This window comes from Caloenas nicobarica, chromosome 2, assembly GCF_036013445.1.
Source record: "Caloenas nicobarica isolate bCalNic1 chromosome 2, bCalNic1.hap1, whole genome shotgun sequence".
Lineage (NCBI taxonomy): Eukaryota > Metazoa > Chordata > Aves > Columbiformes > Columbidae > Caloenas > Caloenas nicobarica.
This window is the reverse complement of record NC_088246.1, coordinates 113,992,273-114,016,991: the sequence shown is the minus strand read 5'-3', so window position 1 is coordinate 114,016,991 and position 24,719 is coordinate 113,992,273. Positions and strand designations below refer to the sequence as shown.

Sequence of the window (24,719 nt, the reverse complement as noted above, 5' to 3'; positions counted from 1 at the left end):
CGTAGATACAGGGAGGACATAATGATAAATACATTCTCATACATGCATAAAAACCACATTCCTGAGCATCATCTAAAATATCAAATGGCAAGATGATAAACTATTGGTTACTCTACTGCTACTATTAATTTTGAAAAAACACAACATTTGACTTTAAAACCCAGTAGGTCAATATAACAAATATTCCTTTTTTTCCAGCAAAGTTAATTCTTGTCCATGAGGACTGAAAATTATTACTCAGTTGTTAATAGAATAAAATACTTCACACTGCAGAATTAAAACTTTACAACTGCAGGCACTCTTTAAACAAGCTTGCAGATAGGCTGAATAATGAAGAGCTTATTTTCATGCAAGTGAAGTGCCTGCATTTCAGGTAGAATCATCCTTCCCCGCTTAGTATATTAATTTTGAAAGTAGATGAAATAATTCACCGTTTTTTTTTCCCCTGAAGCAGTTAGCATTCCAAAACGGAAGTGCTGTCTCAAGTCTAGAAATACTTCACAAGTATGCTGAAAAACAAAGTTCCATTTAACAAACTCATCAAGTAAGAAGGTTTGATATGCCCTTCCAAATTTCATCAAGTCATAATTTAGAGGGGCTCTGAGTCACAGCCTATATAAAAACTCTCAAGAGACCCTTCCTCTCTTAGCTGGGTAGCACACATGCTCTTTGTTCTCACAAAACTCTGCAGTGCTCAGTTCCACTACGCAATTTGCTTTCTTCTAGTGCAGCTGCATGAATCTCTGTTCTTGCATGACAGAGGTTTTTCCTGTTTTGCATTGTCACTTTCACTGTTTTACAAACCTCCCTTACATGCCATCAAAATCCTCTTTTCAAAGCTGAGTCCTCAAAATAGAAGCAGCTGTGCTTTTTTGAGCATTCCTGTTTGTGCCTTTTCTAGACAAGCAGGACAGAGCACACAGAAGGAGAATTGTTCCTTCGGACAGTTTTCTCTTTAATTTCATATTCCCATCCTAAGAAGACTACACACCCCACGTACCCCTTGAGCACTGCTAAATGAGGGAGCAGTTGCAATTTTGTACCAAGAAAGCTCGAATTTAATTCATTTACAGTGGGGGGGATCATCTTTTTAGAGGGCCTCAAGGTGCGAGATCAATGTGTCCAGCCATGTACATCTTCTAGATCCTAATCTGTAGAAGCAGTTGTGTCAAGACAAAGAAAATGTCATCCTCGAATTAAATAGTGACTACAGACAAAAACATTTCCACTTACAACACTTATGTATTCTTAGATGGGAGAATTCTCTCAGAAATGACAGCAAATAATGAGGAAACTCTCTCAAGTGCTATGCTCAACTGACTAATGAAAGGCTAGGCATAACCTCAGAATGTATGAACAACACGCAGCATGAAAGAACAAACTGCAAGTACACCACCACCACCACCACCCCAGAACTCAGAACACATTCAGTTTCTCCAATTTAACCACACAAGAAACATGAGCTGCACTTTCTGGAAACCTGAACACATACACTGTAACTACTGAATTCCTTCCTCTAAGCTCACTCAAGTGTATCCCAACCATGTCCCTTGTTTATGACAGGAGGAAAAGCTATTAGTCTACCCTACAATGAATGGCAAATCAAAAGATCTTGATGGTTTTCTGACTGTTTCGCTGGTTCCTTAAAGGCTGTGAAGACTGTATTTATTTCTTGAATTACTTCAACTGCAGTTCTGCAGTTACTCTAGTTCTACCATTCTTCTATAATAGCACAATGAAAAAGTCATTAGTCTGGACAGCGGTTTCCTACTTTCCCAGTGTGTTGTGAGCTTTGAGTTATCAGTGTCAGCAGGAACAGCTGTCACACACGACTGCCTCCTCCTCGCACGGTTCTACTTCAGTGTTCCAAATGACATATTCTGTTAGAGGTCTGAATCTGTACTACTACTTAAGGTGCTACTACTCAGCAGTGACTTGGCTGTGGAGTGTTAGCACATCCCTTGACCTGGTCAGAGCCCCTTCAAGTTCCAGAGACTGGAAGAAACAAGAACTTTATTAAAAGTTTTAATTGAAATTTGATTTTTAAGACTGAACACAATACATCAACTCTTTCCTTCAAAGGAGGAAAGCGTTTCAAACACTAAACATTAAAAAGAATAAGCAACAGCTTCTGGATCCCGATCGTCCAGTGTATTTTAAGGCAGACGAACTACGACTTCACGCCTCCAGACCGACCAACCCCCAACGCCAAGCTCCTCCGCTCCGCCGCCGCCACAACCGACGGGCACAGCACTGTGGCACACGCCACCGCCCGGGCTCAGCCGAGGCGCTGCTGGGCGCCGCTGCCCGGGTCGCGCCGGGGACGTGTCCGCCAGCCCCGGGCCGCGCCAGCCGCCGGAGCGGACGACGCGGCCGCGCACGGCACGCGGCCCCACAGCCGGGGCCGCCCGAGCGCCTCTTGCGGCAGCGGCGGTTGCAGCACCAGCAGCACCGCCCCCGCCCGTCCCGCTCCAGCCCCGCCCCGCCCCGCCCGGAGGCGGTGGAAGTGACGGGCGGCAGCAGGGCGTGAACTCGTTCCGAGGTCGCGGCGGTGGGGCGCTCTTTCGCTTCCCAGCCGCTCACCGCACGGCCGTCGCAGCGCCACCACCGCCCCGCGCTTCCGGGCCTCCCGCCGGGCTCCTCCTCCTTTCCCGGCCGGGACTTCCGTGCGCGAGGCGGGGCAGCGCCAGGCGGGGGAGCTCGCGGGCCGAGCAGCAGATACCGCTCTCGCCGCCGCCATCGCAGCGGGACGGTTTCCGTCTCTTCGGCTCCCCAACATGGCAGCGGCGGGCAGCCGCGGAGCTCGCAGGCCGGCGCTGGCGACGCCTCGCGGCAGCGGGGACCGCACCGTGTTTCTCTTCGACCGGCGCCGGGAGCAGGCGGATCCGGACGAGAAAGTGCTCAGCTACGGCAACACCAACTACCGCGGCTTCCGTAGCGCCGTCTGCCAGGTACTGGGGGCGGGCGGGGAGGGAAGGCAGCGAGCGGGCGCGGCGGCGGGGCCGGCTGCGGCGGTAACTCTGCTCCGGCGGCGGGGGCAGGCGCGGCCGGGGGGCGCCTCAACCGCCGCCAACGTTCCGCCTCGCGGCCGCAGCCCCACGTGCGAGGGGAGGCGCGAGGGGGTCCGCTGGGCAGCCGGGGCGGGGAGGCCGCCTCCGCTTGCCCCGGGTGGGGAGCGGACCGCCGCGGCTGCCTCCTTACCCTTCCCCCGAACTTTCGTGCCGGGGCGGCTGGGCGGGCGTCGAGGAGACACCGCGCCCGCTGCCTCGGCGTCCCCTTCCCCCGGGCACCGGGCCCGCCGCGTTGGAAACACCCGCGCGGGGCGGCCGGCGGTGCGGGGCGCTGCGGCGGGGACAGCTGCCCCTGGCGGCGGGCAGGAGCGGAGCGGGCGGCACTGGAGCTCCCCCGCGCGGGGAACCGGGGACGCGGCGGCACGGGGCGATGTCTGCGGTGCGGGGAACCGGAGGGTCGGACCGGTGGTGGTTTTGCCGTCTAAGGTGTCGGCGACAAGCGCCGGTCGTTTCCCGTCGTGAACTGTCTCTCCGGAGCCCGCAGGGGTGGCTGCCTTTTAAATACTTTACCTGGTTCGTTCTTTGCTGTCCCGTGTACGCTTTTAGTTCTCTTTCCCTTCCCCATCTTTAAGCAAAATGAGAACTTAGGCTGTCTTCAGATCTCTTGGGGGTGGAGGCTTTTTTGTATGTACGGGCTGTTCACTTTCGTTTACCAGAGATACCAGAAGGCATCGCCCATTTTCTATCATGGTTTCGTTTTCTGAGGGAGTAATAAATGCCATAAACCTGTTAGCTTCCCAAGTATGTTTTGCATTGTGAGATGCACAGGAAAATCAGTTGTAAATTGTGCACAAATTTAGTCTGATAAAACACTATATTTTAGGTTTTTTAGTGTAATTTGCACTCTGTTCTCTAGGATATTAAACTCTTGAAGGAAATTGCTTGGTTTGTCCAATGTCTGGACAGTGGTTTCCGGATTTCCTAGTGTGTTGTGAGCTTTGAGTTATCAGTGTCAGCAGGAACAGCTGTCACACACGACTGCCTCCTCCTCGCACGGTTCTACTTCAGTGTTCCAAATGACATATTCTGTTAGAGGTCTGAATCTGTACTACTACTTAAGGTGCTACTACTCAGCAGTGACTTGGCTGTGGAGTGTTAGCACATCCCTTGACCAGGTCAGAGCCCCTTCAAGTTCCAGAGACTGGAAGAAACAAGTAACTGAATGGAATGCAGAAATCAGTACACTTTATAGAGGGTAACATTCTGAGAAGTCAGACAGTGGATTGGGTTAATGGCATTCTAAGAATCAACATCCTTCTTAATGGAGCGTCATTAATAGGGTTGGTATCTCCTATGAGTACCTTGAAGTAAGTATGACATTATTTGTTTCAAGAGTTGTTTTAATGGATCTCATTCCCCCTGTACCTAGCGGATGAATTGCAAAGATACTTCATATTTTCAGTATTCAGGGTAGGCATGTTAATGATTAAGCCATCTTTTTTCGTAGCTTTCGGAATTAATTGATGGGCTGAGGTTCACACTAGTTTGCAACTTGTTACAGACAAGGGAGTCTTTTCATGTCTCTTTTATATGTGCTGCGTGCTTCAGTGACTTCTGTTTCTGTGCATCCTCATGGTGTTCAGTAATTCATAGAGCTTTTGGTGTGTTTGCAGTCTTATACAGAAACAAACCATCATCACAAAATGTGACAGGTCTTGGCTACAAAGAGCTTCAGCATTTTCTTATCAGAAACGTATTGACATTGTGGAGTTGGTACTTTATTGCCATTAGGCAGACTGCTCAGGTGTGCAACACAGCATTTCAAAAGTCGGGCGCTGCAAAGCAGAACTTGGCGTATTTGCATTTGGTGGCTGTCAAAATAAAATTTTGGGGTGTAGTTTCTTACCATGTCAACACCATAATCCTTATCACCAGTCCTGGGATCTTAAGGATAAGAATTGATGCTCTTATAAACTTGTGCAACAAGAACCTCAAGTGATCATTCCTTTAGAGAAAGGCGTTCTCCAATAATGTGTTGACTGCAAGTTCAGTCAGAGGTACCTCTGTCACAGCTGATTTCAGTGTGGTGACTCTTTGCACCTTGGAGCTTTCATTATCTTACACATGGGACATCTTACTCTGAAAGCATGCTGAGATACATGGTTTGACATGACAAATAGATGTTGGTGCAGTGGAAACTGGACAGGCTGAGGTCCAGGAAGTTTGATGTCTGATGTCTCCCACACCAAGAGCGTGTGGGTTCTTCTTAGGCTTCTGGAAGAGTGTTCTGACATCTCAGCGCCTCTGGGAGTTTTGAGCATTGTGTTTCTCTGGGTGTTGTACTCCAAAGTGCCGAATTGCTGGCATCTTGAAAGATGCAACTGACTACTTTCAGGAAAAAGGTGATGAATGGGCTCACCTGATGGGACAGACTTTGTCCACTTCATGGTGCTGAAAACATGTCAAGGAAGTGATGGAAGTTCAGGAAGAAAGGTTCTTTTGATAAGCAAGTTTTGAATTGTTCAGACTAAGAGCGTTGTATTTGCTTTCCTCCAATTAAAGCTGTTAGAGACCATCTGAGTGCGTCATCAGGCAAATGCTGCATATCTAGTAGTGTTGTTTCCACAGGTATCCTGTCTGGTAGCTCAACCTCAGTACAGGCTCAGCTTTAAATCGACTTTCATGGGTAGTTTGTCATGTGACTGAATGATTCTACTATAGCAGTGAAAGTGCACATACACATACATTTTCCAGTCTGCCAACTGGGCTGAGGGGGTGGTAATATCTGACAAGGGCACCAGAAATATTAAGCTGTTGGAACTACTTCAGCTGTGAACATATTCTTGTGTCATAAGAGAATTCCTTTGGATAAAACTGGATATGTAGGAGTCAAAGGAGAATGTAAGTCTTGTAAAAATGATGACATTAAACCTGATTGCAGTATATGAAGATTATGAGTTGAAAATACTTAAATGCCTGAAGGCATGGTATTAGGCTGCTACTTCTGAGACTTATGTCTTTTTCATAATGCAGAGAGAAGGTATTTTCCTGTTTGTGTAGCAAAACAACTGATTTTGAGACAAGAGAATCAGCCACCGAGAGGTTGATTTAGGAGCTGATTCATGTTCTCTCTGTTGTCATCTTGCAATAATTATATTTTTGTATTATAAAACCTATGTTCATTTACTTTTCAAGATTCTGTATAATCAGAAACTAAAAATACATGTATTTTGAACATGCCATACATACACAAAACAAGTTTTTCCTTAATTTTTTAAATAAACTGTTGGAGATACTGTAAGGCATGTGTAAGATTGAGATACTGTAAGGTGTGTATAAGATACAACAATATCGTAAGCTTTTTTCCAAAACTGTCATGCTGTATTTCAGGTTTCACTGAAATGCCTGTGTTTGCGTCTTTGTTACCGACATTTCAGTGGGAAGAAGGATGCAGTTTGTTTATCTTTGTGCACTTAGGTACTACCTTACTATGTGTTGACTGATTTGGAAGGCCGTGTGGTTTTTAAGTTCGTGCTCAAATTTCAGTGGCAATATGGTCAGATTCAAAGTAACTGCGTTCCTTTATCATTCGTTATCCAGGTGCAACTTCTTAGATGGGACTAAGTGTTTTGGTTTTTGGTTGTTTTTTTTTTTTTACTTTCAACAAGTGGTATCCAAATTCATGTTACTTAAATAAGTCATGCCGTTGTGTCACCATACAAAATATTTTGATAGTAGAAGCTGTATGGAGTTGATGTCAAAAGTTTGGCTGATAGCTGCACTCATTAATATTCGTGATTGCGCTTTTAGGCACAATGGTTTGTGATGGTCTGGTGAAAGTGCCTATATTTGTCCAGACTCTGAAAAAGTTCTACTAATGATGGCATACTCTTTGCATAAATTCTAGGGTCCCCAGCGTCTTTCCACTTGTTAAGTCTTGCAAATCTTGAAAAGATATCTGAGTTAACTCATTGTTCTGGACAAGATTTCACAGATTTAGGTATGTGGCTTCTGTAGAGAGCTTCTGTAATGCAGTTTCCCTCTTCTTTCTTCTGTTTTTCCAAAAATATTATTAAGATACTGCATAAAAACTTCTTCTGTTACTGAATCTTGTGATAGGTAGTGATGTTCTTAGTGTTTCTGTTGAACCATCTGTTCACTTCTTACCACCTTTCATTGATAGATTGATATACATTCTAAATATTTACAAAAATATCAATTGAACTTCTGAAAGTAGTGGAACTTTTAAGAAGGACCGAGGACAATGCACTTGAAGTTCTGCAAATGTTGTCTTCTGTAATTTGTTCTTTAGATGGAGGTGACTGTGTCAATAAAGAACGGCTGGAAAATGTTTCAGAACACTGTGTTCGCTGCTGGTTTTTGTCTATATGTTGTCTCTAGTGACAATCTGCCCAGAAGATATGGGCTACTTGGTGTTCCTGTATTTCTGTAATATACAACTCTTTGCTTTGAGCTCCGAGAAATGCTTAGAAATAATTTCTGACTTTTTTCAGTGCAACTGGTTTTCTAGAAACTTTTGGATCTCCTTGCTGTTGGTGTCCAAAGATTATATACGTTTGTGCTCTGACATTAGGCAACTTCATCCAGATTACGATTAAAGGTGGTTGTTACCACACTTGCTCTGCTACCATGAGTGCTCAGTACCAGATCCTTGCTCCCCGATCATCAGCAGGTTGTCATCATGTTGTGACCAGCTGACCCAACAATGGACTCAGTTTATCTGATTAGCACTCTTATGAGTTACATACAGTTGTTCTTAATTACTTTCGGCAGGGCTTTTGTCTCCACTTAATCTGCTTATATCTTACTTTTTGCATTTGTTAATTTGTATGAATGGCCTTAATATCTTCTTGTATGTGTAACTGAAAGATGACACAAATATCTCAGTATCCATAAGCACTACTGAAAGACAGTTATTGATTTGAAAATCTGTGATTTGAGAAAAAAAATGCTTTTCCTTAAATGTGTTTTATAGTTTCATCCATTTTTTGATTTAATAGATTTCTCTCAGTTTGGACTGATAATTCGTTTTGCTGTATAAAATAAAGCAGGATAGCTAACTGGTAAATGTGTATCTTTCAGGTGATAAATTGACAAATAGCATGGAACATCCAGTTAATCACATGCAAAGTTACAGAAGGCTACAGGGCTCTCAAAGTCTAGATGTGGCATTTAGGATCATTTTTTAGATTCCTAAACAAGTCCCCATGAAGAAGCTGCTGGATCAGTGTGAAATTCTCAAAGTAAATTTGTATTTCTTTTACCATGTTAGGTAGCTGAGGTGTGTAGATACATTTTGTGAAAATGAGTAGCTCTGTAGGAGAGCACTGAAAATGCCTTTGCGAGATTTCTTTACAATTAACTGATACATTTCAGGTTCCCTTTAAGAGGTTCACATCAGCAGTACAGTTGTTTTATCCACAAAATAATTCCTGAGCTATGTGCCACTGTGTGGCAAGTGGCTGTGTGTCTCTGTTATCCCTTGGCTGCATTGCCAAGCTCTGAGGCCAGTTCTTCACATCATTCTCATACATCTGCCTGCTGGGAATAGTTACTATAGTAAGAGGCAGAACATTTTAAAAGTATGGAAGTTACTCATTGTAAGAAACAGTTGTTTATGTTGGAAAAGTGTGGGTTGCAAGGGGTCGAACATCTTCTCTAAAGATATTGTTGTTTTGATTTCACTGTTTTATGTCTGTCATGTGTGAGACTGTTCCATTTCTGTAGTTTGCAAAATCAGCATCAGCGATTACTATTTCATGGTAATAGCGTGGAGGACCACTGGAAGCAGTGTGTTGTTTCTCCTTCGCTTACCACTTCAGGCCTATCCAGGTTATTGCAAGCTATGGTATATACACAAAACTGAACATTTCCTTGTTGAACACCTTTTCCAAGGCAGATGGTAAATCCAGAGGTGAAATCTATGTTGAGTTTAAGTGTTCCAGTTGGCTTAGTAGCCAGATAAGCCTACCACTGCATGTTCAGATCAAATAGCGGCAAAATTTGCTTTGGTGCTTGTGTGCAATTATGTGACAGAGAAAAGAAACAGAGGCCTGTCTGAAGGATTCTTATCTGCTGAGCAGTTGTCTGTGATTTGTGGGTTTGTGTTTTTTGTTTTGAGGGGTTTTTTTTATTTTATAAAGAAAACGTGACTGAAGCAAGTATATAAATTGGACCTTGCTTCTTGATTCAGATTTAACGGTTAGAGAAATCACATTTCATTCCCACTTTAATATATTGTACCTGAAGGTTGCTCTGCTGAAAGCTTCTTGGGCATCTGGCATTCATTTGGCTGTTTTACGCTCTTACCTTTTAGCATTATATTAATCTCATGTCATAAAGCTCCACCAACAAATTGAGAGCTATTAGCTTTATTCATTCATCATGAAACATAGGCAGTGCTCCAGACTGAGCCTCTAGTTTATAAAGAATGCATTTCTTTTGTTTGAACAAAGACAGCTTTTGGCTTATGTATCATTTCATAGCTATCATGACTAATGTCCTGCTGTGGGCAAAACAGACTCGGGGAATTTTCCGTATTTTAACTTACTGTCAGTTAGATAAAACTTTCGATTATTGATTGGGGTAACAATTAAACAAAGACTTACGGAAATACCTTTCCACCCAAGCTCATCTTCTGTCATACACTTCTCTTCCCCCATTCCTAGTGTGAGCTTCCCTTCTATCCCTTGTGCAACGCTTGGTTAGTCTCAATTCATTTGGTGAGGCAACAGATGGTGTGAGATGTCAGGGTCCCGTGCAGGGTTTCCCTCTGCTGCTGTTCCTCATCCATGCTCTTTACTGATTTTCTTCTGCTCTGATGGGTTGTCCACAGGCCACAGCCCAATGGGAATATGAGAACAGAGAGAGGAAATTCCCTGCCCTGACATGGTTCCACCATGGGCCTCAGCACCTTTGGGGCCATTCCTGATGTGGTGTGAAGCACCACACTTCTAATGTGTCTCTTGTGCTGTCCCCAGCAATGTCTCCTCTGATCCATCCCCTCTGTTGCTTCTCCTTTGTCTCGTATATTTCTTCCTCAGTATGTTTGAGAAGAAGCACCATGTACCCTTCTTGTTGAAATTCTGGCTTGCAGTGGGTTGTTTCCATCAGTTTGAGAGCTGTCTGGGGACTGGCTGTGACTTGCTCAGGGCAATTCATGGCCTCCTCTTGCACTGGTCACACCTACAGCCCTCTGGCACCAAAACCCTGCAGTGTACACTCAGTACACCTCCAAGTGTGCCTTAGCAAACAATTTAAATGGCTCTTTATGGACAGCTGTGGTTGTTTTCTCAGACTATTCAAAATTTAGTTCATTGATATAATTTTCTGTACTTTTTAGGTGACGTTTTTCTCCTTCATGTGCGTATAACTGTTCGTCTTCGTAACATTATGACTTTTGCATGTAGTGATCATATGTTAACAACAGTTTAGGATTCCTTGTCTTTTCACATATCTACCTCTCTTTTTAGAGAACATCCTATTATTATTTTTTTTTCTCCTACATTGTGGATTAATTTGGAGCTTGTCTCTGTCTTTTCCCAAAAGTCTTTTCTTTTGTATCAAAAAAAAAAAAGCTGTCTACCTAGCTGTTTTTACACGATAACCTCCAAATGTACTTTCACTGTGAATATGCAGAGGTATTTCTGAGTATAGTGATTCTACTGTACTCTTCAAGATTTTGATGAAATCAAAAACCAGATCATGAAAGTAACCAACGAATTTGTAATCTGAATGTACTGCTGCGTTGTCATGTGAATCTTCTGAAGTCAAGAATTGGGTGTTTATTTGAAAAAGGGCACAATGCTACGCTGAAAGGGCCTCAGCAGCAAAACGTGAACTTGTATATCAGGTCAGCAAATGATGTCTCTTACATGCGAGAATCTTAGTGAGAAATGAAACATTTGCCCAAACATAGTTTATCAGAATCTAATGAAACATCATCAGCTGTTCAAGTAAATTGCCCAGTAGGTTCACTTTTATTCAGGGATTGACCAACTCATCTTCCTGGAGATCACATCCACATAATGGGACAACTGTGCAGCCACCTCACCACTACCTGGCATAGCAGGAAGAGACAGGGGCTGAGGTTACTCAGAGTATAGGACAGAGGGAAGGAGGAAATAAAACAAATAGGTCTTATATACAATTGAAGCTTTCAAACTGAGGTATTTTCTAAGATGGCCAAAGTTTACAAAGGATGCGGCCTCTTAAATTCCTGCATAGACAAGAAAAGCAGGTTATCTGCAGTGAGGACTGCCAAATTCAGTCCATGAACCTGCCTAGTAGCTTATCTTGAAATGACAGTTATTTGGAATGAAACAGAAAGGACCTGCTGCCAGTAGATACAGAAGCACTGGGCTCACCCAGGAAATGCAGGTCTAGCTCTGCCTGTGAGGCTGTTGCATTCGGCTTAGTTGAGGCTCACCAATGGCTTAATTGAGGCTCACCCATGGTACAAGGGAGAGAACCAGAAGGAGGAGGCTGCCCCTCCTTGGTTAGCAGGCTACTGTCTTGTGCATGCACTACCTCCTCCTAACTTCTGGCTGCCTTGAAGTACATACTGCACTCCTCGTAAGGTTTTGGAAATAGAAGAGCTTTGGGGAGGTAGAGAAAAGACCAAAGCTGTAATTATACCTGGAGGGAAAAGATGCTTATCTGTGCTTTCAAATGTAAAACTCTCCAGTTCAGTTATTCTATATTAACAGTTAACCTCGAATGGCACAGTAGGATGTTAGTTTTATAGTAGCCATATTTTTATTGCTTATTTTACTTGCTCTGAGCAATTTCTTTTCTTTTTTCTGCACAGGTTTGCCATGTGGAAACTTGTGTAATGTGAGAGGTTAAGTTGAAGTGATCTGAACATATAAGAGTTAAAAAGTAATAATTACTCCAAACTCTTAAGTCTGAACATCAGTCTCTTTGTGTCATCTCCATTTGTTTCACTTGCACCAAGTGCTATGAGAAATTTGACAGTTTTGCTAATTTTACTGGTGGACACTAATTGTATCTTTAACATAGCTGCGACCAGGGAGATGGAAACTGAGACATGTAAAGCAGACTTCTAATGAAATCTTAAGCAGTATTTCTAAAATATTTTTGTGAGTCTGAGTACTAGGGATGGAAATAAAGGTATGGGAAATGATGAGGGCAAGCTACTACAGGGAATGCAGGAGCTTCAGGGAAGAATCTGACTAAAACTGCAGTAAGCACCTGTTGGAGTCATGACCACAGGACTGAAGGGGTTGATGGAGTTAAACAAAACCAGAGCTGACTTTTTCTTGAATTTCAAAGACCTAGAATGGCAGGAAAAAATAGAAATATTTAGTTTATTATTTTGAGAAAGAGATTAGTGTTGTACATCAGGGTGCAAAAATTCGGGCAGATATAGAGGCATTTAAATGTATGTAGAAAGCAGGATAAAAAGTCCAAAGCTACAGAAACATATTCAAGTTGGAGGCAGCAAAGCAGCAGAGATTGTTTAGGTTCAGAAGGATATACTTCAGTGTTTTAATGACAAAGAATTTTCTTTAAAGAAACCTTGATTTTTTTTTTAATGTAGGATATAATTGAAGAACAAAGACTTTAATGTGTATCCAACTTTAAGAACTCTCAAAATAGTGCAGTTAAATATAGGACACACTCTAGATCATGACTATTGCTGTTGTAGTTGTGCAGTCTAAAGTAGAGCTGTTCAGTCTCGTTCTTCAGCCCTCAAGGTGATTACCTATAAGACAGTTCCTCCTCCTTAAAATTTCTGTTGCTCCCTGGAGCATATTATAAGCCGGTTAAAAAAACCCCAAACTATTCTCTTATGGACGGTTTGGCTAAGTTGAGGAAGCAAATGAACTTAAGTTCTGGAATTAAACTGTGTTCTACTTCTGAGTTAATATGGGAAAGATATTTGGTCACTTCTCGGTAGCTTGTAGCAAAGTGAATGGAAAGACCGCTGTTGTTTTTTCATTTATCTGAATACTTTGTGAAGTACTTCATTATCATAACTGAATAACTTCCAATTTTTGTAGGCGTTTGGCATAAATACTGATGAAAACTTTGTTATCACCACAACAAACAGGAAGGAAATTACAGAAGACAACTTCAGTAAGTATCTTAGACAGCAAAATAAATACAGCTATATCTTATATTGATTGTAAAGATTGTATGATGAATGTTTATATTTTATGACATGGAATAATTCACTGCAAGTGCAAATCCTATCATAGTTTGGCAAGAATTGTTACAAAATTGACTTTCACAAATAAGTTTTTAGCAACTACTCATTAGCATGATGACAATTACACAAAGTAATTTTTTACCTTCCTTCACAAATTCTGTAAATGATAGGAAGAAAATGCATGTAAATAGCTGTCACCTGAGAAAACTTGCATTATTAAGCTTGAAAACATGAACATATTTTAAAATAAATATTGTTGCTAGGAGGCTGAGTAGTCAACGCCTAAGAAAATACAGAGATTACCTGGGGCTAAACCTGTAGTAGTGAGGTGGACTGGGAACTGACTGAAGGAAAGAAGCCAGAGAGTTGTGGTCACTGGGGCAGAGTATAGTTGGAGGCCTGAATCTAGTGGAGTCCTTCAAGGGTTGGTACTGGGACCAGTACTATTTAATATATTCATCAACGACTTGGATGAAGGAATAGAGTGCACCGTCAGCAAGTTTGCTGATGACACCAAGCTGGGAGGAGTGGCTGACACGCCAGAAGGCTGTGCTGCCGTCCAGTGAGACCTGGACAGGCTGGAGAGTTGGGCAGGGAAAAATTTAATGAAATATAACAAGGGCAAATGTAGAGTCTTGCATCTGGGCGGGAACAACCCCAGGTTCCAATATAAGTTGGGGAACGAGCTGTTAGAGAGCAGTGTAGGGGAAAGGGACCTGGGGATCCTGGTGGACAGCAGGATGACCATGAGCCAGCACTGTGCCCTTGTGGCCAAGAAGGCCAATGGCATCCTGGGGTGTATTAGAAAGGGGGTGGTTAGTAGGTCCAGAGTGGTTTTCCTCCCCCTCTACTCTGCCCTGGTGAGACCTCATCTGGAATATTGTGTCCAGTTCTGGGCCCCTCAGTTCAAGAAGGATAGGGAACTGCTGGAGAGAGTCCAGTGCAGGGCAACAAAGATGATTAAGGGAGTGGAGCATCTCTCTTATGAGGAAAGGCTGAGGGAGCTGGGTCTCTTGAGCTTGGAGAACAGGAGACTGAGGGGTGACCTCATTAATGTTTATAAATATGTAAAGAGTGAGTGTCACGAGGATGAAGCCAGCCTCTTCTTGGTGCCAACCGAGATAGGACAAGGGGTAATGGGTGCAAACTGGAACACAAGAGGTTCCACTTAAATATGAGAAGAAACTTCTTCACAGTGAGGGTGCCAGAACACTGGAACAGGCTGCCCAAGGAGGTTGTGGAGTCTCCTTCTCTGGAGTCATTCAAAACCCACCTGGACGCCTTCCTGTGTAACCTCATCTGGGTGTTCCTGCTCCGGCAGGGGGATTGGACTAGATGATCTTTGAGGTCCCTTCCAATCTCTAACATTCTGTGATTCTGTGTTTTGAGAGCAGAAATTGACTAGTAGAGTGAATGTTGTTCAATATACTTTGTATTTCATCTTCATTGCAGGCGAACTTGTTCAAGATGGAGTTACTTTATATCTGCTACAGTCAGTTGATCAAACGCTGCTTTCAGCAACCAAGGAGCGAATTGATTTCCTGCCCCACTATGATACACTTGTTAAAAGTGGCATGTACGAGTATTATGCCAGTGAAGGGCAAAATCCATTGCGTAAGTACTTAACAAAATAATCTTGTGTAAAATATATTTATATGGATATAATGTGGTTATGAGCAATTTAGCTTTTACTTACAGCTGGTGAAAAAGTACAGTCTTAAGTGTAAAAGAAAAATTAACTATATTCTTTATATATTTTTTCTTTTGAAAATGACTCAAAATGGCTGTGTAAGAATCCAGATTTACAGAGGTACCTCCCCAAATAGTTCTTTAAGAAGTTTGAATATTTTAGAAGTAAAATGACTTCAGTCTTAATAATAATCTTGGCAATGTCATCTAGACAGATCAGCATTTGTGCTATCAGGTTATTGTCTCCTGTACTTAAAACAGACTTTGCGTTTGAACCTGGTGAACAGTTTTTGTATGAGCTACCGTAGAATTTTGTCTGCTGTCTCATCTGTGGTTCTACAGGGCTTAACTTACCAACAAGAACAAGTATTTATTTTAAAAGATGCTGCTTTAGGTTTTATCTGAGTGGTATATTAAATATGTAACCAGCATTTCATATTCTTTTATTGCAAAAAATAATTTCCGTTTATGGCTTCTCTGAAAATTCTGTCTGTGGCTGTGATTACTTTTTAAGTATGTACATAGTAGGTACACCAGGCTCAAAATTGTACAGAAGAAGATGCAGACGTCCAGACTCAAGTGTTATACCATTCCTACAGTGATTCCTGTTTCAAAACAATCTCAACGTCTATAAATAGCAACTGTATTTTTAAGTACCGTTCTCCTTTTGGCCCCTCCCTCTTTCTGCACTTCATTTGTTCCTCATCCTGCCAAAGACACTGTTTTGGTTCAGAGGTTCTGTGCTCAAAGTGTACTAATACAGGGTATTTCATAAAGATAGACCCAAGCTGAAATGACTATACTTCTGCAGCCACGAACCGCCTATGAATGAAACTCTTACGGCCCATACAGCAGGTAGATGGAACACAGAGCATTTATAAAAAGGTTATTAAAACTTGATAACTCATTAAACCATTTGTAAATTTTTGTGTAATTGTAACATGTTGGGTCCATCTTTTTGAAACACCCTGTAGTTTGGTCAGTGATATGTGTGTATCTCTGTGCACACAAACTGCTGTATTAGACCATGTGAAGCATTCTGTCTAGTTCTATGTTTTGTTCCTACCAGGAGTCAGTATCAGAACCTGAGAAGTACTAGGAGAACAGAAAGGCCATGCAGAGATGCAACAAAAGGGATTTGGGGACTTAGGAGTTCTTGTCTATGGGCTGTTCTTTTCCCTGAACTTCTGTGGTTCAAAGAGTAGCTCAGTATCTTTAACGTTCACAATATTTTGTGGTATTGAGCCTCCAGCTTAATTGCATGTCACGTGAAGTGTCGTGTCTTTTTGTATATGTTGAACTAGTTAACATTTTTTTCAGCCGTTGACCCTACTTTGGATGCTGGGAGAGATCATAAAGTATTGCTAGCAGATTGGCTAACTTAGTGAATCACACTTTAAACTAATAAACTCAGGGGTTGGGGTGCTGCAATTGATAGCTTTAAACTTTTCAGGATGGACAGGCAAGGAAGGGGAGGGAGGGAGGGTGCCCTCTACATTAAAAAATGGAATAACTGCACAGAACTGTCTTTGAAAAACAGCAGTGTACAGGTCAAGACCTTATTTGTGAAAACCGGAGACCAAGCCAACAAAGGAAACACTGATGAACGTTCTTACTTGATGAACGGTTCTTATTTCAACTACAGGAAGCATCACACTTGCAGGCCCTGATCTTGCTATGGGACTTCAATCACCCTGACATCCACTGGAAAACTGGCACAGTGAGCTGCAAGCAGTCTAGAAGACTCTTGGAGCGCATTGATAACTTCCTAATCTGGGTTATAGAAAGCCTAACCAGAGGAGATGCATTAGTGGACCTATTGTTCACCAGTGCAGAGGAACTTATTGGAAGAGTCAATGTTGGTGGTAGCCTGGGCTGTAGGAGAGGCTTGCTGCTGGAACTTGTCCTAACAAACCAAGAAGAACTGGTTGGAGATGTCATGGTTGGGGGCAGCCTCAGCTGCAGTGAACATGAGGTGGTAGAGTTCGGGATCCTGCGTAAAGGAAGCAGGAAAATAAGTAGGACTAAAACTATGGACTTCAGCAGGGTGAACTTTGGGCCTCTTCAAGGTTCTGCTTGGAAGAATCCCATGGGACAGGTCTCTAGAAGGTAGGGAGGGTCCAAAAGAGCTGGCTAATATTCAAACGTCACTTCCTCCAAGACCAATGCATCCCTATGAGGAAGAAATCAAGTAAAGGGAGTAAGAGGTCAGCATGGATGAATAAATAACTCAGGTCAAAACACAGGTGGAGAAGGGTGTTTATGAAACATGGAAAAAGGCACAGACCACCTGGGAGGAATACAAGGAGGCTATTAGAGCATGGGGGGATGCAGTGAGGAAGGCCAAGCTCCATTTGGAACCAAATCTGGCCAGGGCAGTCAAAGACAACAAGAAGGGCTTCTTCAAGTGTATCTGCAGCAAAAGGAAGGTTAGGGAAAATGTAGGTCTGCTGCAGAATGAGGAAGGTGCCCTGGTGACGGATGATACAGAGAAGGCACAGTTAGTGAATGCCTTCTTTGCTTCTGGCTTTACTGCTAAGACTGGCCCTCAGGTATTCCAGACCCTAGAAACAGAAGAGAAAGTTGGGCAAAAGGAAGACTTTCCCTTGGTTGTGGAGAACAGGTTAGAGATTGTCTATAGAAACTGGACATCTGCAAATCCATGGGCCCCGATGGGATGCACCTATGAGTTCTGAGAGAGTTGGCAGATGTTTATTGCAAAGCCACTCTCCATCATCTTTGAAAGGTCTTGGAGAACAGGAGAGGTGCCTGAGGACTGGAAGAAAGCCAATGTCACTCCGGTCTTCAAAAAGGTTGAGAAGGATGACCCAGGAAACTACAGGTCAGTCAGCCTCACCTCCATCCCTGGAAAGGTGATGGAACAGCTCATTCTGGACATCATCTCCAAGCAAGTGGAGGAAAAGAAGGTTGTCAGGAGTAGTCGGCACAGGTTCACCAGAGGGAAGTAATGTTTGACCAACCTGATAGCCTTCTATGATGTTATGACTGGCTGGGTAGACGAGGGAAGAGCAATGGTTGTTGTCTACCTTGACTTCACCAAAGCTTTTGACACCATCTCTTACAACCTCCTCATAGGCAAGCTGAAGAAGTGTGGGCTGGATGAATGCATGGTGAGATGGATCATGAACTGGTTGGATGGCAGAGCTCAGAGAGTTGTGATCAATGGTGCAAAGTCTGGTTGGAGGCCTGTAGTTAGTGGGGTTCCTCAGGGGTCAGTATCAGGTCCAGTCCTGTTCATCCTGTTCATCAATGACCTGGATGAAGAGAATGAGTGCACCCTCAGCAAGTTTGCTGACGATACCAAACTGGGTGGAAGGGCTGACGCACCAGAAGGCTGTGTCGGAGACACCTGGACAGGCTGGAGGACTGAGCAGAGAAGAACCTCATGAAGTTCAACAAGGGCAAGTGTAGTGTCCTGCACCTGGGGAGGAATAAACCCCAGGAACCAGTACAGGTTAGGGGCGGACCTGCTGGAAAGCAGCACTACAGAGAAGGACTTGGGAGTTCTGGTCGACAGGAGGTTGACCATGAGTCAAGAATGTGCCCTTGTGGCCAAGAAGGCCAACAGTATCTGGGGTGCATTAAGAAGTGTGATCAACAAGTCAAGGGAGGTTCTCCTCCCCCTCTACTCTGCCCTGGTGAGGCCGCATCTGGAGATCTGCATCCAGTTCTGGGCTCCCCAGTTTAAGAAGGACAAGGAATTACTGCAGGGAGTCCAGTGGCAGGCTACGAAGATGATTAGGGATCTGGAGCACCTTTCTTATGAAGAGAGACTGAGAGTGCTGGGTCTGTTCAGCCTGGAGAAGAGAAGGCTGAGAGGGGATCTCATCAATCTTTATAAATATCTCAAGGGTGGGGACCAGACTCTTTTCAGTGGTGCCCAATGATAGGATGAGGGGCAACAAACACGAACTGAAGCATAGAAGGTTCCATCTGAATATGAGGAGAAACTTCTTTACTTTGAGGATGCCAGAGCACTGGAACAGGCTGCCCAGAGAGATTGCGATGTCTCCTTCTCTTGAGACATTCAAGACCCACCTGGGCACATTCCGGTGCGGTCTGCTCTAGGTGAATCTGCTTTAGCAGGTGGGTTGGACTAGATGATCTCCAGAGGTCCCTTCCAACCCCAACCATTCTGTGATTCATGTTCCAGAAGTATTGAAACAGGAAGAAAGTATATCCACAGGAGAGGAGAAGACTTTAATCATGCCTGTCAATGTCTGTTGGCCTAGATATCAAAGTTTCTTGACAGCTTGCTCTAATTTAAAAACCTTTTGACCTTTTGTTTAGGTTCATCTGGCAATATCATCAACGTCATTTTGCTATTTTGTCTCCCTGCATACTTTTGCCCAAAAGCCTGAAGATATTTATTCATGAGTCAGAGAAGTTATTTAAATACGGGATCTCAATGTTGTCTCTTTGAAGTCCATTGATTTTTTTTTTTTTTTTTTTTTTTTTTTTTTAGTAGTAAAGCAAATGTTACTACTACTAAGGGAAGAGTAAACTTTTTTTCCTACATTTTCTTCTGTCTTGTTATTGCTAAAGCAGCTTGTTAGGGTGCTTTAAATCATCATTCTTGCTAAAAGAGGCCGAACGCGCTTCAGGCATTTGTGAGCAGCTTTTCATGTGCTTTTAAGTCAATTCTTGATCTTGTCTGTACTCTGCAACAGATGAGAGGGAAAAGGAGGATTTTTTCTCTGGGTGTAGTACATGTCCTCGTATCGCTGCCAGAAAAGCCTTTAAAATGGTCCAAAAATTCTGGTACTACTTGTGATCATAGCTCTTCAAACCCAAGGAGAGTACAGTTAACAAGACTACAAGCAGAATAGCTTGTAGATCCACTTCTGTAATGATATTACTGGTATATATTTTTAATGTGTTACTAATTCTCAGTCTTTGAGACCCTAATGAAGTCATTTGTGAAATTCTGCAACACACCAGTAATTAATATTTATAAAACAGCTATACTTAGCTATCCATGTACTTTTGTTTATTATGTACAAGAATTGACTGTTAAAGCAAATAGTGATTTTGAGCATAAGTGTACTGCAGCTGAAGCTCCTTACTTACAACATCTCTAAGGGCATTGCCTGACCAGTTTCACATGTCGATGAAGGACCATTGTTCTTTGATATGTAATACTAAGTATGGATCACATAACTGATGCTCAGCTCCTGCAGTAAAGAAAGTTGCAAAGAAACTGAGAACTGGTTTTATACTTCAGAAACAACGTGAGGGAAAGTGCCAAATGCTTCAGTGGTGTTATACTAATACTCAAGGGATTGATTTTGCATGTCTGAAGTGTATGTCCAGTGTAATTAGCACTGTGGCATTTTGAATAACTTTGCAAATTGTAGGGAATAAAACTTGCTTATCAGAGAGACTGAATAAAATGTCCATTCATTAGGGCTGATCAATCAGAGTGAATTAATCTGAACTCTATATATTTTTTTTCAGATTGATGCTCTTGTCCTAAATTAAATGCAATTTTTTTACTAAAGTTAGATAGTCCTAACTTCAGTTAGATACAGACTTCAAGTGTTAATGTTTAGAAACAACAAACTTAGGCAAGTAGTTTGGCTAACTGTTTCTGCTGTGTATTGCTACATATCTGTCAGAATTTTGGTTGTATTTACCATTCACTAAATTCTTCAACCATTTTTACAGTTTTGTGTTCTTTTTGTAAACAAATAGCTTTCTATTTTGGAAGTTGCACAACATTTCCATTGAGTTGTTTTCAACGAGTTTATTCTTTCCTCAATATTTTAACAAGTCAAAGTCAGTTTTTTACGTACTTTGGACTTTCATATGAATCCCACACATCCATTCCTAACCATGGAAAAGAACAAGTTTGTTTTGTGGTAAGGAGTTTGTTAGTTCATCACTGCTCCTAGGTACATCCAGTAATTGTGTTCTTACCGTCAACAGAGATATGAGAGATTTACATAAATCATAAAGTATACATACAAAAGCTTAAAAAAAAAAATCAAGATGTTACACACTTTTGATGGTTCCAGCAGTGCTTAGCTCTTGTCTGTGTTTAGGGAATGTGTTATTGTAATTGCTCAGAATAAACTACTGTGACTGTGTGTCTGTTTTCTGAATGCCATCTTTTGAGAATGAGATTTTAATAGGGTTATTTTGCTTCATTCTCTTTAGCATTTGCCCTTGCTGAGTTGATTGACAATTCTCTGTCAGCCACATCCCGAAATACTGGTATTCGGAGCATACAGATAAAATTGGTAAGATAGAAATATTCTACTTTTTTCAGGTGTAGTTTGCATTATCTTTTATTTTTTTTTGATGCTCTTTGTTTTGGTTTTTTTTTCCCCAAACAGTTATTTGATGAGTCCCAAGGAAAACCAGCTGTTGCTGTGATCGATAATGGAAGAGGAATGACTTCTAAACAGCTTAACAACTGGGCTGTATATAGATTGTCAAAGTTTACAAGACAAGGTGACTTCGAGAGGTTAGAAAGTTTTAATCATTTTTACAACAATTAGCAAAGTCTGTAAAGTTTCACAGAATATAATTTTAAGACATCTCTCTATACCAACACAGGTAAACCTGTCATTCTATTATTACATATAAATAGATAAATTTTTTGTAGGTAGGAAACGGAGAAGCCTCATAACACAAAACTTCTCTTCTAATATTATGATACCATGAGAACTTTTTTTTTGTTCTTGTGGCCTTTCTAAGCTGTCTTTGACTTGCGTACGTATAGCTAGGGCCACTCTGTGTTCTGCAGAGGTTTCTTTATAGTGTGTTCATCTGTTACCTGAAGGCCTTTCAGTAGTTCATTAAGCAAAGCATTCAATGTCTGTTATGCTACTGTAATAACGAATATAGGGTTTTGGTTTATGTTTTTTAATTTTTTATTTTTTTATCTTAATCGTAGACAATGTAGTGCAAATTGTACCTGAAGATGTCTATTTTTTGAAGGAGGCTAGGCAAAATAAATGTTTGGCATTTAAAGAAGAATGTAGAGGTTTTCAGTGGGTTTTGCTACTTATGTGGATTCGTTTTACAGTTTTGAATCTCATCTCAAGACATCTTCCATCTGCACAGACTTAACCCTAGTGTAGAAAGTTCTAGAGTAGCAGTTATGTACAGTTCTTGAGCTTTAGTAACTTTTAAAATACTTTAAGTCTAGGACAGTAAATTTGAAGATGAAGATCACAGACTCAGTCCTAACTAATTCGTCCTGTGAGAAACTAGTGTAAAAAGTAATGTGCAGTAGAAAGTGATAACATAGCTGAGGAGGGTGTTGGGGCTTTTTCTGCACTGGAAGCATCTCCAAATAGAATGACTAATGTCTATGAAACAACTGGAGATAAGTGCATAAAAAGTGATTCTGGGTCATCTAGTCATTTGTAAAGAAATTCACTGCTTTTTGAAATTGCTGTAGGTGGATTTAGTAACAGTAGAAATGGTATTTTTAAGCTACAGGTTCAAACTGTGGATTGATACCATTCAATGGGAGGATAGATGTAAATTATACCAGGATACCCATCTACACTTTGTTTTCATTTGGGACTGCTCTAATTTAAAGACAGATGTTTGTCCTACTATTTGTTTCGACTAGGTAAAACTGTTCATCCATCAAAGCTGACTTAAAAGACATGGAATTTAATTACCAATTGCATACGTAGTCTCTCCAAGTCTGTGTTTAATAGTTGGTTTGACTCAAAAGTATTTCTATGAAAGGATGATGTCGGAAAGATCAGGCTTGCTTTGTAAGCCATTTTCAGCAGCTTCACAGTTAGTATCTTGCCATGCTCAAAGGGAGAGGGATTTGCCTTTCACCTTCTACTGTTAAAACTGTGTAGTTGTGACCTATTGACCATGTCCCTATTGCAGAGTTAACAATGGAGAAAAGTTTTCAGGGTATTAGTTTATTTTTCTATTAGATTCTTTCTGCCAAATGTTTTCGTCTCTTTCATCTGAACTTCAGTGAGTTTAAAAAAAAAAAAGTACATAAATAGTAATAAGTTAGTAAAGAGTTATAGTAAAAGTATAGTAAAAAGAGTTATAGTAAATAGTAAAGAGTTATTTGGATGAAAGTTGAACTTGTATGGTAGTACCAAAACCAGGGTTCTGTCACCTGGTGTGCAAAAAGAGCCAAATTGTAGCACATAGAGGTGAAATATTGTTTATTACAGAGTTGTGCAAGCCTGTGGAATAAAGCCAACATGCTAGCAAGAAAAGTCACAGCCATTATCTACAAAATCTTATCGCTGCATTCACACCCCAAAGAGCCAATTGGTTACACATTTGCATATTGCATTACATAATCTTTTTAGCATATAATGAGTAGCATTCAGCTAAACGACACTTTATCCAACAGTCTCGATATTTGTCTTAAAGCAAGACTCAACTAATTGTGCGAGCTTCAAAATGTCTAAAGCTGCAAGGTCAGTCTCTCTGATTAGGTGTTTTGCAAGTCACTCTTATCTTTGTCAGACTGACCTGAAACTGAAAGGATTTATATATCTTTAGGTTAGCAATTGCAGACAGGATTAATTCTTTTAAGTAGTAATAATAAGAGTATGACTGAATGAGATTTGGTTTGCTAGGAGTGACAGAACTGTCTTATAAGATGACTTAGAAAAATAGTCTGTCATCATCCTTTTAAAAAGAATATGTCGAGAATTTTAGGCACATACATTTTAATGTTGCAATTATAACAGGTCTAAAGAGAAGGGTTTTTGAACAAAGTGACCACAGGAAGAATTTAATACAAGCTGTTTAGATCACAAGTGGGTGGGGGTGGGTTGGTTGGTTGGTTGATTTTAATCACGTTTGTCTTGAGAAAATTCATTAAAGCCACTTTTACTCTCAGTGATCATTCAGGATATGTACGCCCCTTGCCAGTGCCTCGTAGTTTAAATAGTGATATCTCGTATTTTGGAGTTGGAGGCAAACAAGCAGTGTTCTTCGTTGGACACTCTGCCAGGGTAAGTAAATGTCTATCTTCAACTTTATTTTAAAACATTTTTACATAATCAGATTGTTGTCCTAGCTTTTAATCACAACTTTAAGCTTTTTTATGATGTTCATTTTTAAAGTTTTTTTTAATTTTAAAATACTGTTTCTTTAATAAAAACAGATGATAAGCAAACCTGCAGGTACTCAGGATGTTCATGAACTTGTTCTTTCTAAAGAGGATTTTGAAAAGAAGGAGAAAAACAAAGAAGCAATATATAGTGGATACATCCGAAACAGAAAGGTAAATAGCCTAAATACTTTTTTTTTTTTTTAAAAGTCTTTCCAAGGTTAACATGTTTTCACTATGTAATATTTTTGTAATACTTATCTGGTGATATCTTATGAATCATTTGCACTCTGGAGTGTAAAAGGAAGTAGTGGGAAACTTGAAGACACCATATCAGAAGGCTTTATTTCTAGGTGATTCTTTTTTCAGTGTAGCTTAAAAGACAAATACCATATAGTTTGATATATCAGATTAAGAAAAATATTTTAAAATACCTTTCTAAGAAAAGCAATTGTTTGGTTATATATGAAGCATATAGAAAAATGTTTGTTCTCTGAGGTAGTAGGGAATAAATTAGGGAAACAAGCTGTGCTTATGTAGAAGTATGTAGAAGAGCGAACCTACATATGGGAGAAAAATCCAGCCAGATCAACAAAGCCCAATGGTTTCACAAATCCTTACTAATTTTGTAAAATAAATGAACTATTCAGTTGAAAACTAAAATGAACAGCCATGACGGTTTTCATGAAGAAGTAAAGCTTAAGGAAAAGGCTGTAAGAGAAGGAGGAAGACTGAATAGAACTAC

General features: G+C 41.3%; 1 protein-coding gene across 2 annotated transcripts in view; it reads left to right on the top strand.

Annotated features, from left to right (window-relative positions):
- Positions 1-2,565: 2,565 nt before the first annotated feature.
- SMCHD1 (structural maintenance of chromosomes flexible hinge domain containing 1) overlaps positions 2,566-24,719 on the top strand; it is an 83,975-nt gene continuing 61,821 nt past the window's right edge. The window contains exons 1-7 of one of the 2 annotated variants that reach the window (XM_065629046.1): positions 2,566-2,951; positions 13,058-13,133; positions 14,659-14,820; positions 21,076-21,158; positions 21,255-21,385; positions 23,762-23,876; positions 24,029-24,148. In XM_065629046.1, the coding sequence (XP_065485118.1) occupies positions 2,778-2,951; positions 13,058-13,133; positions 14,659-14,820; positions 21,076-21,158; positions 21,255-21,385; positions 23,762-23,876; positions 24,029-24,148 (861 nt within the window). In that variant the 5' untranslated portion in view covers positions 2,566-2,777. The remainder of the gene's footprint in view (positions 2,952-13,057; positions 13,134-14,658; positions 14,821-21,075; positions 21,159-21,254; positions 21,386-23,761; positions 23,877-24,028; positions 24,149-24,719) is intronic. The other variant, XM_065629047.1, reaches the window with a different exon arrangement.